Source organism: Phycodurus eques, chromosome 20 (assembly GCF_024500275.1).
Source record: "Phycodurus eques isolate BA_2022a chromosome 20, UOR_Pequ_1.1, whole genome shotgun sequence".
NCBI classification, from domain to species: Eukaryota; Metazoa; Chordata; class Actinopteri; order Syngnathiformes; family Syngnathidae; genus Phycodurus; species Phycodurus eques.
The window spans coordinates 14907738-14924157 of NC_084544.1; the positions used below are offsets into that span (position 1 = coordinate 14907738).

At 42.0% G+C, this 16420-nt stretch overlaps 1 protein-coding gene across 3 annotated transcripts in view; it reads right to left on the reverse strand.

Annotated features, from left to right (window-relative positions):
* Window positions 1-3695: 3695 nt before the first annotated feature.
* The window catches only part of sh3bp5lb (SH3-binding domain protein 5-like, b), a 44176-nt gene continuing 31451 nt past the window's right edge, over window positions 3696-16420 (reverse strand). For 2 of the 3 annotated variants that reach the window (XM_061664740.1, XM_061664738.1), the window contains 2 exons: window positions 11251-11424; window positions 5580-7076 (listed from right to left, as the gene is read on the reverse strand). In XM_061664740.1, coding sequence (XP_061520724.1) covers window positions 6459-7076; window positions 11251-11424 — 792 coding nt within the window. In that variant the 3' untranslated portion in view covers window positions 5580-6458. Of the gene's footprint in view, window positions 4352-5579; window positions 7077-11250; window positions 11425-16420 lie in introns of those variants that run through there. The other variant, XM_061664739.1, reaches the window with a different exon arrangement.

Consider the following 16420-nt stretch of genomic DNA (forward strand, 5'->3'; position numbering starts at 1 on the left):
CGCATGTTTTTGGGATGTGGGAGGAAAATGGAGTTCCCGGAGAAAACCCACGCAGGAATGGGGAGAACATGCACACGGGTGGGGCAGGGATTTAAACCCCAGTCCTCAGAACTGTGAGGCAGATGTGCTAACCAGTTGTACACCGTGCCGCCCAAAATACAAACATGAAAACATAAATTTTCAACATTTTGTTTTACGTTTAAAAGTTTAGTGTTTGTCTTTTTTTGTGACTTAGATGAAGATCAGATCACTTTTTTGACCTATTTATGAAGAAAAACACTTGATTTTAAAGGATTCCCTTTTTGTCTTGCAACTGTAGACAATCTGTTCACATTATCCTCAAGCCGCACTACTTTGGAAATCATTTTAAATTGGATGAAGGCTTCAAGAGTTACTTGTTATTCTACATTTACAAAGAAAGATTCAGCTGCATCTCAATATTTGTAGCTGTTGGGGATCAAACATTTCTTGGGATTCACTTTGACGTTGTGATTTGTAACTGTTCCTATTGTTCTAATGTATATGAAGAATATTTTGCCAACATGTGTTTATGTCTGAAAAACACCTACTCTCTATGCTGAAGATAATAAACAATATAGATGTTATATTCCGTGGAATGTCTCAGGTTACTAATGCTGCTGATGAATTCTCTGAATGGCACAAAATCGCGCACAAACTCAGTAATGATGACGACTTTAAAACAGGCTTTGACTAGTGTGTGAAAAAGACTAACACCAAATCCCTCTGAGGCGCGAAGGAGCCAGAACATCTCAACACACTGCTGGAATTAATCTGATTTCGTGAATCTCCTCACCAGCATGAAGCATCAAGAATGGTTGATTTTTTTTTGCAGTTTTATCTCAGTACATCTCACAATTCTACATTGATGCAGCATGGCTACCTTGCGTTGGTATTCTAAATTTAAGAGGTGCGTCTGTCTCCAGGTGACTTTTGAAAGCAAAGAGACAGTCGAATTTATGAATGCAGCGTGAGAGGAAGTATAGGAGACGAGGGGAAGCTCAGCTAAAGGATCCCAAACACACACTAGGGATGGGCAAGTACCAAAGATGCGGGGACTCGAGTCGATCGACTTGACTCGAGTCGACTCGCTTTGATTTGCGACTTGCTTGCCAAATACTTAGGAAAGACTTGACGTGACTTTAGATTTGGTAGCCAAGAAACCTGACTTGACTTTGACTTGAAGTACATACGACTTGACAAGTCACCTCCTTTCGAGTTTACAGTTTGCAGTTTTACAGATTTTTTTGTTTTTTGGTTTTTTTTTAAAGAAAAAAAACATTTATTCGTTTGGTGGTTGGGGGGGGGGGGGTCATTCGCACCAACCTGGCAACCCAGTCTGCATTGTTGATGGATGGAGCTCCAAAGATAACACAATTTGCATTTAAGGATTAGGCATGGCGGTCGACTGTTTAGCATATCCGCCTCACAGTTCTGAGGACGCAGGTTCAAATCCGGTCTCGCCTGTGTGGAGTTGGCATGTTCTCCCTGTGCCTGCGTGGGTTTTCTCCGGGTACTCCGGTTTCCTCCCACATTCCAAAAACATGCATGGTAGGTTAATTGGAGAACTCTCAATTGCCTATCGGTGCGAATGGTTGTTAGTTTTTATGTGCTCTGCGATTAGCTGGTGACCAGTTCAGGGTGTGCCCTGCCTCTCGCCCAGAGTCAGCTGGGATAGGCTCCAGCACGCCCGCGACCCTGCGTGAGGATAAGCGGTATGGAAAATGGATGGATGGATGGGTACTCCTGAAGGCTGCTGACACCAGGCACTTAAGGCAAGAAAAAAAAAAAATGCCAGTGAATAAGTCCTCCTAGCCAGTAGTTGGCACTATACACTGCGGTTGGTTGACACATAGGGGAATCATCATGTGCTTCAGAAAGAAAGAAAGAAAGAAAGTCTTTGGTCACAATCTGTCATTGTGTTAATTAAAATGTTATGTACAAAAATAACTCATGGTATAGGTCCTTGGTATTGCTGAGTACTCAAGACGGAATACTCGTACTGGTATCGGTCTGATAAAAAGCGGTATCGAACATCTTTACGACATCCCTTACTTTTGAGAAAGTTAACAAAAACAGGTCATCCGTATGAAAAAAAACTCTCCTGTCCATCCGTATAATTGCTTCAGTTGTTGCCTGCGTGCACATATGGAGCAGTCAAACAACAGATGGTTGTGTTGATATTGCAAATCCAAGAAGGGCAAAACAATCAATTTGCTGTGTTTTGGGACAATGGGGGCATTTGATTACACATGCCTGCTCGACAGATGTGAAGTAGACCTTGGAGAACAAAATCCAGCATCTTGGCGATCAGGTTCTCTTCTAAGTTTATTGGAAAGGAATTAATGAACACCCGCCCTCTTCTTCTTATCTTTTAAAAATTCGGGAATGGAGGCTATATGCCTCCTGCAGATGTAAAGTATGAGGCATAGTTCACACATGGTGCATTACGGCACTCCTGGCCTGGACTCATTATCACATCTGTCCCCAGAATGATTGTGTGTCTGGAAAGCCATTTGAACGTGGCAGGGAAATGTGATACCTATTCATCGAAAGATTCAGCGCTGGCGCTTACTACTGTGAGAATGCGGTGTCCAATTTAAGCTCAAATGCAATTTATCAAATAAAATGGTTTCATGAATTCCTCAGTTAGCTTGCATTGCTCCTTGTGACTACCTGAGGAAGAAAAAAAAAATAGTCCAAAGAGATTTCTCTTCTGGTGTTCTATTGGGGTATTCTCAGGATGAATGTTCAGGATGTTTTCATCATAATAAACAATTATTTCCAAAATGCTATTTTGATTACCTCAATAAATAAAGGTGCATCATGATGTGCTCAGATGGATGCGCCTAATGTCAAACTCATTTTTGCTGTGGGCCAGACTGTAGTTAGGTTTTCCTTTAAAGGGCCGTTATCATTGTGACTGTGAAACCGTATAAATGTATAATCGCTTTATCATATTATTACATACAGTATATACAAGAAAAATTGATGGATAATTCGTTTTGAAATCAGCAGTCAAGGAAAACTATTTTTTCAACTATTATTCAATTTATTTTAAAAAGTGGTTTGGTAAGAAAAAAATGTTTGGAATCTGTCAACGCTATTCAAAGGGAAGACAATTTGCAAGATTTTAGATTTGATTTTTTCTATTTGGGTTATCTTTGTCTGATATTTACCCATGTTTGATGATCTGAAACATGAAACATTATTAACACAGCAAAATCTACGCCACTTGAAAATCGTTTCGTCGTGTTAAGTTGGGTATGAATCAATATTTTTTCATTCCTGAAAAAAACTCATGGGTCATAACTGTATGGCAGCAATTGTCTTTTATGCACTTCCTGAATTCAATTCCTGAATTGGTATGTGTGCTTGAATGTGAATAAAAGACAGCTTCCACTAGTTTTCCCTTATTCAGTTACATATACAAATATATATATTTTTTTCCAATGACTAGATTAGCCTACTACATAATGACGGTATTGTGCTATGATTGTTGGTTAAATAGCTACTCTACATTTTCAATCCATACTGCAGACTTATCTCAAAATGCCAAGATTTGAAATCCTGTATCTCAAAACCATCCTCCAATTAGCAATTTCAAGAATGACACAACACTGACGTTTGGTAAATGTAACCACAAACAAGATTTTAATACTGAAGTAACATGAAATAATTGACATCTGACAGTTATAGATTTCGTCATCATTCAACTCAATATGCGATTGCAAGTTAGAATAATGCTCAACACTGCAAAAACTGCATACTAGTGACCAAGCAAATGTGCAAAATGAACAAAGTGCAAACACATTTCTGCAAAACAACTTTTCAAACCTGGCAACAATATATGTAATATGAGCATTTTTTTGAAGTACTATAACAGTAACAAACACACATCCACATCTGTACAATTTGAGATATAATAAAAGAACTGAAAAACAATTTAGCTTTTACATTAATACAAATTTCCAGGTTTGCAACCCTTGTGATGATACAGTAATCATATGGACAGACATATTTACATACAGTAAAGGCCAAATTGATTAAGAGTTAAAGTCATCTTTTAGCTGCAAATAAAAATAAAAATAACACTTTGTTCAGAATAATGCGTGAAAATGATTTACCATTTTTTATTATTATTACCCATACTTGTGCAACACAAAAGGGATGAATAATTTTGGAATTACCTGTACACAGTTCTGGCCGCTATTAGCACCTATGATCTTTGCCTTCTCTGCTCCACTGTAACACAGTTCTGGCTTCCACATTGTTGCCCATTATCTTTGGAAAATAGTACCTGGACACACCAAGTTCCATCTGGGAAAATTTTCTGTGGACAGATGAACCCAAAATAGAGTTTGGCTTTTTTGGGCTGGGGGCTGGGGAAGCCCGAAGGGGGGGAAAACAGCTACAGTAAACCTGTATGTGCTTCCTAATGTGAGACAACTGGACTCGAGTGGAAGATCAAGCGTTCTTCAAAAAAAATAGTCAAGATCATGCATTTACCCGTGCGACAACTGCAATCATTTTCTAAAAATGGAAAGCAATATTATTGAAGACTAAACTACTCTTGCAAACTTCAAAAAATACTTCACATTTTTTCATCTGAATTGTAAAAATACAAGGTTGCTTATTTTGCTTCATACAATTTGTTACAACACGCACACTTACTGTATATATGTGCATTTTGAGTGTGCTTGGTACATGAGAATTCAGTGGGGGTAATACTCCTTTCTCACAGCAGCTAATTTAAAGAAATAAATATTGACAGTTTTGCAACAAAACCGGAGATCCATTGATTTGCAATTTCCAGCAGTCAGCCAAGTAATGACGCAGCAGACAGCAACTTCAGATAGCGACGTTTCTGGGAATAAGTCGCTTGTATTAACCATAGCAGCATAGAACCAGTTAGTAGATGAGTTATCCTGTCAAACAAGGGTCAAATCTTAAACTGGTAATTAAACGTTCACAACACGAAAGTGCAAGGCAATGAAGATGTCTACGCCTAACTAAACGACCTGTAAATCTCCCCTTCCACCATTAACACTGGAATTGAAAGCCCCTTACAGTGTACAGGTGTAATTAGAGTTGATTCTAAAAAAGAAATGTGGAAGTGTATTCTAGGTTCCTAATTAATGAAGCCTTAGGTCGACGCTCCCTTGCCGTCAGAAAAACAAAAACTCCAGATCTTCCTCTTGGTTTTTTTCCATATAGTTTACATACAAATTCAAGCTTTGATACAAATACTATTCCAGGATTAAAAAAAAAAAAAAAAACTAATAATAATAATGACATGAATAAAAGGGTGAAAACGAGAGAACGAAAGAAGTAAGTGTGAAATATCAGCACCATTTGCACAATTGACACTGTTCCAGATTATCGCACTACTAGTCACTTTAGTCTTGACGTCTCTGCACCATTTGCACAATGGTCACTGTACCAGATTGTTGCTCTAATTGTCATTTCAAATGGCTCTCAATTGCTAGAGGACTCTGGAATCATTTGCACGATAGTAAAAAAAAAAAAAAAGAAAAGAAAAAAACAATTGTTTCGGCATCACCACATTATCTGTGACCTTTCATTGCTCAGTGACTCACCGTGCTGTGTTTTTATGTCTCAAAAGTATTTGTCTGTAAAATGGATGTCTGTTGTCGCACTAGAGTGGCTCCAACTACTGGAGTGTTTTCGACATTCTTGGCAAATAAAGATGATTGTGATCTGGTTTCAACTATATATATATATATATATATATATATATATATATATATATATATATAGGAAGTCCTCGATTTACAAACGAGTTCCGTTCCCACGCTGGCGACGAGTGTGTGCAGTGGCAAGTGTAGTGACGGCGACCGGGGAAGAGTGTCGATTAGCGGAGGACCCGTTGACGTTGAATGCGCAGAGGCGCTAATAAAGCCATCGAAGCAGCAAATCGGTGCTTCGTGCCTTTATTGTTGCCGCCACCCAGCTCAGCTGTGCAACGAGAGAAGACCCCTGCGCCTCCCGAGCACGGTCAGGTGACCGTAGCAGGAAAGGTTAACACTTCGTATAGAGAAACTAAAATAATCAAATAAGATGCTGTACTTACCATTACGGCTGAGAGTGTGAAAAAAGGAGGGCGAAAAAGGCAACGATACTCCCGGCGCACAAACACAGACAAGCACTATGCGCTCGCTAAGCAGAAACACTATGGTGCTGGGACAAAATGGCGGACGAGGCACGGGCGTCGTAAAGTCGAAACGTCGTAGGTCGAGTACGTCGTAACTCGAGGACTTCCTGTAATGTATGATAGATAAATAAACCCCCTACTCCTAATATACTATTGATACTACTGAGTAAATATATTCCGAGATAGTTGTTGATCCGAGATCAACAACTTTTCTAATCCTCGCGCTGATCATTTCGCTTTGACTTTTGCTTTATTTCTCCCTAAATTACAGACTCACCCTTCTGTGGTGGTGCTTGACTAAGCTCTCCTTATTCTCCTGCTTACCACCTCCTTCGTTCTGCTGGTGTGTTCTGACCTGCCGGGGTCCATCGGTCAATTCCGCCCTGTTCCCGGGCCCGGGCGGAGTCTTCCTGTTCCAGTCCCACTCGTCACCCAGAGCGCTCCCGACATCGCTAAAGTCACCGAGATGTTCGACCGAATCACACTTTTCCAGGTCAGAAGCGATGGTCTTCAGACTGATGATGGACATGCGGTCTGAACCAGTATGCTCCGCTTCCAGCTCTTCTCTCTGGCCCCAGCCGTTCTCCCGGTGCTTCTCCACCCACAGCCGCGTTTTCTCGCCATCTACCCAGTCACTCTCTACCTTACCCATTCCCACTAAGCTACCAATCGGAACCCTGATTGCAGCTCTGGTCTCAGCCTCAGCGCCAACTGGAGAGCTACGGCCACCACACATTGCTAGTCGCCCCCTGCCAGCACGGATTCGCCCTCGCTGAGCATGGATCTGCTCACTGATCTGTTCCAGGTTCCGCAGAGCCACAGAATAACGCGTTTTTACTTTTGCTACATGCTCCTCCAGCTGTACTACTTTGGCCTTGTGTTCCTGAAAGACAAAATCGAGGAAGATCCAAAATAAGAAATGAGTAGTGTATTCATTTGTGTTTTCCAAAGGAAAAAAAAAAGACAACTTTTTTTAAGCAGTCAAAAATGTACATGAAGGCATTTATGGCAGATAAACTACACACAGGCATATCATCATCAGCATCATTGAAAGATCTTTAACTCAGAGACCTAATTATACTGTGAAAGACTATCCCTTCATTTTCTATAGCGTTTGTCCACATTATGGTCCTGGGTGGGCTGGAGTCTATCCCAGCTGACTTTGGACGAGAAGCGAGGACTAGTCCTGGACTAGTCACCAGCCAATTCCAATAACATACACAACTATATAGACAAAAAGTCATGCATGTTTTAGACTGGGGAAGGCACACACCGAACTTCACATAAAACGGTCAACGGACATTCGCTGTACTTCCTCTTTAATGAGCAATGAAGCAGTAAAACATGGCACATGTCACTCTAACAGAACTGTAACGTGAAGAGAAAAGTAAACGTTTTAAAACCAATCTCAAAAACTATAACTTGACAGAGTTGACTGACAACTGCACCTGGGGAGCAGTCCAGGGTAGCGGCGTCTTGCTCAAGGACACAACAGCTGTGAGTCCAAGCTGACGTTTTGTTTTGTTTTGTTTTGTTTTTTCTCTCCACACATTCATCTGCCCGTCAGTGACTTGAACTGGGATCCCCACAGTGGCAGGCGACGAGTGAGAGACTGATTGCCTTTAGCCAGGCACCAAACCCAGCGATACTTGAGGTCGTTGCAACCTTCTGCAATCTCTATTTGTCGATATAATTTTTATTTTTTTTGCCACTGACTGACTATATGAATGGCTGTCTTCATATAAAACACATTTTAACATTAAAAACACACTGCATTTAAAGCAGGCTGTGAATGCCCAGGATTGCCATGTGAAGTAGGTTTTTTTTTTTTTTTAATTTGACATTATCTTTAAACTACCGTACACCACGAGTTCAAGGTCATGCAGTAGGTCAGTGGATGAATGAAAAGTGAAAAGGTCACACGCCAGATTTCACCAGATGAAATGGGATTTCAAGCCTGATGCTCAAATGGGTGTGCGTGTATGTGACACAGTCATATCAACTGAATTATTTAGTCATATTACTCATGCCTCGCCACTTGCCTGCTAATTACTGAAAATGAAACTAATCAAACTAATCAGCGCATCATTTACTTCATATTCAAGCCCGACCCACGCATTGACCCACGGGGCTGGCGGGTAACCGTGAAGGACTTTTCTATCACTTCCAAATCTAGACAAATGTCTGTGCGCGTGCATGTATTCAAGATATACCAGGGTAGCATGAAAAATGTATGAATAATTAGAATTTTATTGTGACTAATCACAGCCATCCCAAAGATTCTAAATTGGGCCGATGTCTCAACCCCGGGGTGGTCAGTGCTTGTGCAAAACTCATGTCTCGTGCTTCCCGAACTGCACTTTATGAATTGTAGCACAGTGAAATCTGTCATTCTCTCTGATGAATATGCCGGTGCCGTTAAAAAAGAAGAAAGAAATAACGTAATTCAGTTGGCCCCCGTAGGCTACAATAGTCTCTCCTTTGGGCCACTTATTAGACGGGATTCAATAACCAGTTGTATAATGCTATTTCCGCCTTTCCGCCTACACCCCTTGCAGTGAAAACACAAACAATATCATTGTGTGCCGTGGCAAGTAGAGCTGACGTGTACCCGGAAGAAACGTGGCTTAAGAAGCTGAGCGTTACAAGGCAAAGTTTTACTTTTGTTGTTCTGCAACTTAAAAATGAATCACTGACGATGGAATGCCTTGACTTGCACTTTTAACGCCTCTGAGCAAAACAAGTCTGCATATACGTCTTTTTCTAAATGATCACAGAGTCTGCATTATCATTTTAGACAGAATACAACTGCTTGAGGTTAAGAGCACAAGGAGAAAAAACTGCAACACTGTGCAGAACTCTTCCCAGTCAATGTCTAAACCTATGTTGTTGCAACTGACAACACATGGGCTCTGTTTCCACATTTCCGCAGCTTTATAAAGAGAGACGAAAAATGGAATCAGTCCATAAATTGGCAAAAATAGACAACTCTAAATTCTTCTTCTCATTTAAGTACTGATCTGCAGGCCATGTCTTACCGGGCCATACAGAAAGACTGAACACATATATTGTATCGATCATCATAGTCTAAATGAAATCAGTTTTATTTTGGAAAATAAGGTACGTAATGCCTATGCTTCTGTCAAAATAATTGTTTGGTCACCTGATATGGGAAAAAATGAAGCCCACAATCTAGCAAAAAAGGAATGAAAAACAAACGACCCGAGTGAGGTACGGAAAATGAATGATCGTGCACGGAGAGCTTCTTCGAAAAGGCTAAATAATGAGACAGAACAAGAAGAGTCTATAACTTTCAAGAGAAAGAAAGCTATATTTAAGAGACAATTTCAGCAGTGCTCCTAAATGTATGAGTTTACTGCTACAAGTGTTCTGCATAATATGTGGCGTCAGGCTCACATGTTATGCGATGAAGCCATACAAAATGCTTGGGCACATGGAAACTAAGCACCCGGCATTAAAGACATTGACAGGAATGATGGACATAATTACTACAGTGACCTTTTTCGACTTTTCGCTTGGTCACACAGCAGGATTATACATTTATTATTTTTGCCATTACAGTGTTCCCTCGTTTTTCGCGATTAATGGGGACCAGAACCCCCCGTGAAAGGTGAAAACCCGCGATGTAGGATTTGCCCCCCTAGGAATTTCCGTGGATGTGTATGTGGGTACCAGAATGTTTAAAATATGTAAACAGTATTTATACTTTACATATTTGAGACAAAGATTACAACAGTACACATATTTAATTTAATCTTTCATTATAAAACCTTATACAGCAATTATTTTCTTTATGTACCGCACTGTAGATTCATTCACGCTATAATGGCGTCCAACAGATGCATAAATTCTGCCCTCTTTGATCAAATCTAAAAGTTTCACTTTTTCGCTGATGGTCATCATCATCTTCCTCCTCTTGGAAGCTTTCGCAGAGGCACAACGCTTGGGCGGCATTGTAAGGGCTTGCTTAACTCATCCAAAAAATTATCGCTTAAATTAAAAAAAAAAGCTATTGCGAACACAATAGCGTGGACGAGACTGGCGAGACACAACAAGGGAAGATGCTGGCTGAGGCTGCGATGATGCGCAGCCAATCGGCTCACGGGATAAATCCACTCGTGCTCTCATTGGTCGATGTCGCGCCGGGAACCAATCACGCGCCTTGTATGAGTGTCCGTACAGTACAGGCATGTACAAAGCCTCTGAGTCAACTCATCTCTTTGTTTGACATGCAGGGAAACAATCTCTCACGCGCATCAACATGAAACAGCGCGTCTTTCCGCAATATGGCTGCCGACATATCTGTATTTATTTATTTATTCATTTTTTTTATGAATATTTGGGGAAACCCCACAAAGCACTGAAGCCGCAAAACGCGTAGCGCGGAGTGGCGAGGGAACACTGTACTCTACTTTTATTTGTACTTTTGCCAAAGTCGGGAAAGTATCAGTATATGTTACCATTCATATCTGTAATTTAAAACACGTGAGTGCAACTCGAGACAACAGAGAGAGAGAAAAAAGTTATCTTCTGCAGCGACAGAGAGAGGCAGCCGTTATATTTTGAACGTTTGAATGTCTCATCATTTTGATCCAAACTAAGACAAATTGGCGTATTAAAGGCATAATTGTTGAGCTGGCGTACATATTCGCCCGTCCCTCTCAGAGAGAACTCGCCAAAGCGGGGCACTGCAGTGTCTGAAGTGCTCCTTCACACATTACAACTTTGAGCATTTGAATAATTAGATGTGTGGCGACGTCAGCATGACACGACAATTGCTTCTAGCAAAGGGGCGCGGGCAGTGAGTCTTAGGTGTTAAAAATCCCATTCTCCTTAAACATTGCCGCCCCTGTTATGCCTCTGATATGACCGCGGAAGATGGCAATTTTGTCGGTTGACTTCAATCCTCTATCCGGCATCACCTACTTACACAAATGGCATCTGGCCAGGAAAAAGCAGTGAAAAAGCTGTTCTAGATGGCTGTGTGAAAGCAGTTATAATGCGCATAAGTATATTGTTAAAAGTGCTGCACAGACCTCCAGGATGTGGTTGAACTGAGCCTTAAGTTCGAAGTATGGTTTGGACTTGAGTATGACCTTCTTCAGTGATTTTTGGAGGGTTTGGACTTTAGCCTCAGCATCCTGGCAGAGCTGTGTGACTCGCTGGTGCTCATGCTCACTGCGAAAGCGCTCCTCCTCAGCCTCGTTCACCTGATGAGCAAAAGGATCAACGCTTCAAACTCATGATTGTATACAGTACATCACAGAGAGAGTATCTTAAAATGTCCCGTGCCATCAAAATCTATTTTTTCCCCCCATTGTTTTATGCATAAAATGGATCAAAGTTAGTCTGCGAACTTGTTTAAGTTTGACATCAAATGCGGTTTGTGGATTGTATGGAAGAGCTGATCAGAGGCAAAAGGCAGGAAAATTAGTCGATCATTTTCAGGCGTCGTCGTGACGTAGTTACGGTTCTCAGTATTTAAGTACGAGCCTACTTTGTGGTTGGTACCCACCTACCCGCTCAACTCAGGAGTCCCAAATTTACGTGACGCTGCGTTGCGATAGCCAAACGGCTTCTTATTCCTTAGTCGACCTTAATCACACCTCCGACGGCTGCCATCACACCTCTGAATCCCCGTCTTGCCTTAACCATTCATGAGCAGCACGTGAATCAGCTCTTCAAGCAACAAAATAGCAAGAAGGCTTCTGGCCTGCATTGCGTTTCTCCCAACTGTTTGCGCTGAACAGTCGGCTCAAATCTTCTCTCGCATTTTCAATAGATCTCTTGAACTGTGTGATGTCCCACCCTGCTTCAAATACTCCATCATCATCCCAGTCCCTAAGAAACCTGCAATTTCAGGACTGAATGACTATAAGTGTCGCTCTGAAGTCTGTTGTCTTGAAGTCCTTTGAGTGCCTCGTGTTGGACTACCTGAGGAGCATCGCAGTACCCCTTGCAGTTTGCCTACTGAGCGTATAGGTCAATGGATGATGCAATCAACATACTTCATACCTCGACAGCGCAGGGACCTACGCGAGGATCTTGTCCTTTCAGTTCACCTCTGCATTATGCGCCATCGTCCCTGAACTTCCCTCCCCAAAGCTACTGCAGCTTAGCATGTCTCCTGCCATCTGCCAATTGATTTACAGCTTCTTCACAGATAGGACACAGCAGGTAAGGACGTACTTCCTGTTGAGCAAGCACAGCCTGCCACGGGAGGTGTTGAAGCAGTTATACAGCAGTCACTGAATCAGTTCTGTGTTCATCAATCACAGTTCGGTTTGGTGCTGCGACAAAGAAGGACGCAGTCCGACTGCAACTGAAAAATCAACCAAAGGCTGCAACTCGCAAAGCATGCAGCACGGCTGATTTGTATAACTATTGTTGATCAGTATTACTGCACTACAAGACATTTTATATTGCTTCACGACTCTGCATCATTTGCTCATTTGATCCTGATCAGTAGTACCACACTATAGGACACTTTATATTGCTTCATGACTATCTGCACCATTTGAAGATTTGTTGGTGTATCAATATTACCCAGAGGTGGGTAGGAACGTGCAATATTTACTTCATTACATTTATTCAAGTAACATTCTGGATGAATTGTAATTGTCAGAGGAGTTTTAATGAAGCATACTTTTTACTTTTACTCGAGTATTTATGTTAAGAAGAAACGGTACTTTTACTCCGTTACAATAAGGCACATATCGTTTGCTACTTTCATTTATCAATAATTATGTGCGCAATCTATTTTTAGTCTTCCGTTTTCAACTTCCGCATCACGCGCCGTTGCTCCAATCCCTCGTGATTACCACAGTAATGTTTGACTGAAGTTCACAAATCAAACAATACAAGAACGTCACATGTCCGCACACAAAGTCTTCTAATGGGCTTCACGGGCCAATCAAAGTGAGTCATCCTTTTTGCAAAGTCTACCACCATCTGTCCCTCCAAGTTCCTTTCCCGGATGCCGTACTTACCCATCACTTCTTCATCACCCATGTTTCCTTCACCAACATGTCCATTACAATCTGCACCAATCACGACTCTCTCTCTCTCTCTGTCTGGGATGCTCAGAACTACATCGTCTCCTTCCAGAATTTCTCTTTCACCTCTAGGTCACATCCTACCTGTGGGGCATAGCCACTAATCACATTACACATAACACCCTCAATTTCAAGTTTCAGCCTCATCACTTGATCTGATACTCTTCACCTCCAAGACATTCTAAGCTAACTCTCTTCCCATCTACACCATGGTAAAATAATTGAAACCCTGCCCCTAAACTTCTAGCCTTTCCACCTGGTCTCCTGGACACACAATATATCAACCTTTCTCCTCATCATCGTCGACCAACTCCCGAGATTTTCCTGTCATTGTCCCAACATTCAAAGTCCCCACATTCAGTTCGAGGCTCTGTGCTTTTCTCTTCTCTTTCTGCCGAAGAACCCGCTTTGCACCTCTTCTTCTTCTTTGACTTCGACCCACAGTAGCTGAATTTCCAACGGCCCCCTGCAGGTTGACGCCGCCGGTGGCGGACGTTGTAAACCCGGGCCACGACCGATCCGGTATGGAATTCTTTGGATGAACGCTCATATTTGCTCAAGTTTTAAGCCGGATGCCCTTCCTGACGCACACAGTTTGCCTACAGTTTGCACTGGCTTGTGCCCCCCATAGGGCTGCATTAACAACTCATAGACTCAATGCCTGTTTTTATCTGCGGCTCAAAAAAAAAAAAAAAAAAAAAATCAATAAAAATTCCCATGCCACTTTATCATACAAAATGTTGTATATAACTGTTGCTTACTATTTATTTTTATTGTATTTATTTATTGTTATTCTTGTCAACATTCTGCTAGGTCCTGTGTGCTGTTTTAACAGTAGTCAAATGCAGTGGTCAAATTTCATATGTGTATAACATCCATGGCAAGTACCGGTAATTCACAACCTGGGAGCTAGAATCTCTTGGATACTGAAGTGGGAGTCCAACATCAACGACATTTTTAAAAAGGCCTAGCACAGGGTGTACTTTCTGCGGCTACTGAGGAAGCTGGTTGAGGTAGTTCTTCACAGCGGTCATTGGATCAGTTCACAGCGGTCATTGGATCAGTTATTGCTACAAAGAAGGACCAAATTCAAACTGTAACAAACAGGACTGCAGAAAAAAAATCTGTGTCCCCTTCCCACTCTTGAGAACTTGCATTCTGGAAGAACTAAAAAGTGGGCAGGCAAAATTATCTTGGCCTCATCTAGTCAAGTTTATTTGTATAGCCCTTAATCACAAAAGTCTCAAAGGGCTTCACAGGCCCACAATTGACAAAGACGGGTGACATCCCCTGATTTTTAAACCCCTTCAACCGGGCAAGGAAAAAGTCAAAACCCCATTTTGGGGGAAAAAAAGAAGAAACCTCGAGGAGGTACCACAGACAGCGGAATCCCCCTTTCAAGATAACCAGGTTGCAACGGATGCCGAGTGGGCAACACTTATCATATGGTATGGAGGTGTATAATGTTACTAGTACATTATTTACAACATTGTGAACAAGAAACAGTTCTTAATGTTCTGTCTCGTCAATTTGTTTGTATTTAGTTCCCTGATTTCTTTCACACTGTGTTGCTGCATTGTCAATTGTCTTCTGCTGTCATGTTTCCGTTGTGGTTAGTTTTTTGTTACCTGGTGTTTTTTTGTTACTTTGTGTTTAGATTTTGGACTTTGTTAATTTAGCTTTTTACCTCAATGATCCTTGGTTGCCTTTTTTGGTTTTGTAAATCAATAATTTTTGGAGATTCTGGCACTCCTGCCTTGCCTCTCTGCCATCCTGCAACTGGATCCTCCACTTTCTTGCCTTCAACACCTTGAAAACCCATACGGGACAGAATGTAGCAACCAATAAAGGACCCAGTGGGAAACGCACGGCGTCGCCCGGGATGCCACCCGTCTGATTGTGAAGACGACCCAAATTTAGTTACCGGTAACCTTCTTTCTGAACCTATTCTGACTTCAATTTTGATTTTTACGGTTCTTCCCCTAGTTATTTTTATCGTCCCACTCAATTTATGTCAAGATTGATCCCTCCATCTGTGCTGTGCAGTGGGCTGAAATAATTAATACTGAATACTTTCCCCCAGGTTCAATCCCCGGCCCCGCCTGTGTGGAGTTTGCATGTTCTCCCCGTGCCTGCGTGGGTTTTCCTCCGGGCATTCCGGTTTCCTCCCACATCCCAAAAACATGCATTAATTGGAGACTCTAAATTGCCCGTAGGTGCGAATGCGAGTGCGAATGGTTGTTTGTTTGTATGTGCTCTGCGATTGGCTGGCAACCAGTTCGGAGTGTACCCCGCCTCCTGCCTGATGACAGCTGGGATAGGCTCCAGCACGCCCGCGACCCGAGTGAGGAGAAGCGGCTGAGAAAATGGATGGATGGATGGATGAATACTTTCCGTACCCAGTGTAAACCGCGATGACAACGCTTAAACAATATATCGTGCAGCCAGAGTACAGAGTTTCAATAACACCTTCCAGAGGCAAGGAGCTGAAAAAAGAGGTGTTCTTCTTGGTAGCGATGAGCAAAACTGAGACTGTTGAGAATGGATTCTGCACAAACCGACTGGGACAAAATCTGAGGTGGACCACTTCCCCAGACGCGTTGCTATGGAGGATTCTGCATCAACCGACGGAGTTAGGAAGAAACACTTTGCCGAAGGCGTGTACCTACGACACTTCATCTCATTAAATGGACTCCTATGCTGTTTTAACCTTATTTTATTCAACCTCGATTTATCCAGATAGAACATTAAGATCTGTTTCTTGTTAAAGATGTCGTTGATGTTGGACTCCTGGCGGAAATTCAACTACTGTGGGTCGAAGACGAAGGACAGGAGTAAAGCGGGTTCTTAGGCAGAAAGATAAGAGGAAAGCACAGAGCCTAGAATTGAATGTGGGGACTTTGAATGTTGGGACTATGACAGGAAAATCTCGGAGTCTTGGAGGCGAAAAGAGTATCAGATCGAGTGATGAGGCTTAAACTTGAAATTGAGGGTTTTATGTATAATGTGATTAGCGGCTATGCCCCACAGGTAGGATGTGACCTAGAGGTGAAAGAGAAATTGTGGAAGGAGCTAGACAAAGTAGTTCTGAGCATCCCAGACAGAGAGAGAGAGAGAGAGTCGTGATTGGTGCAGATTGTAATGGACATGT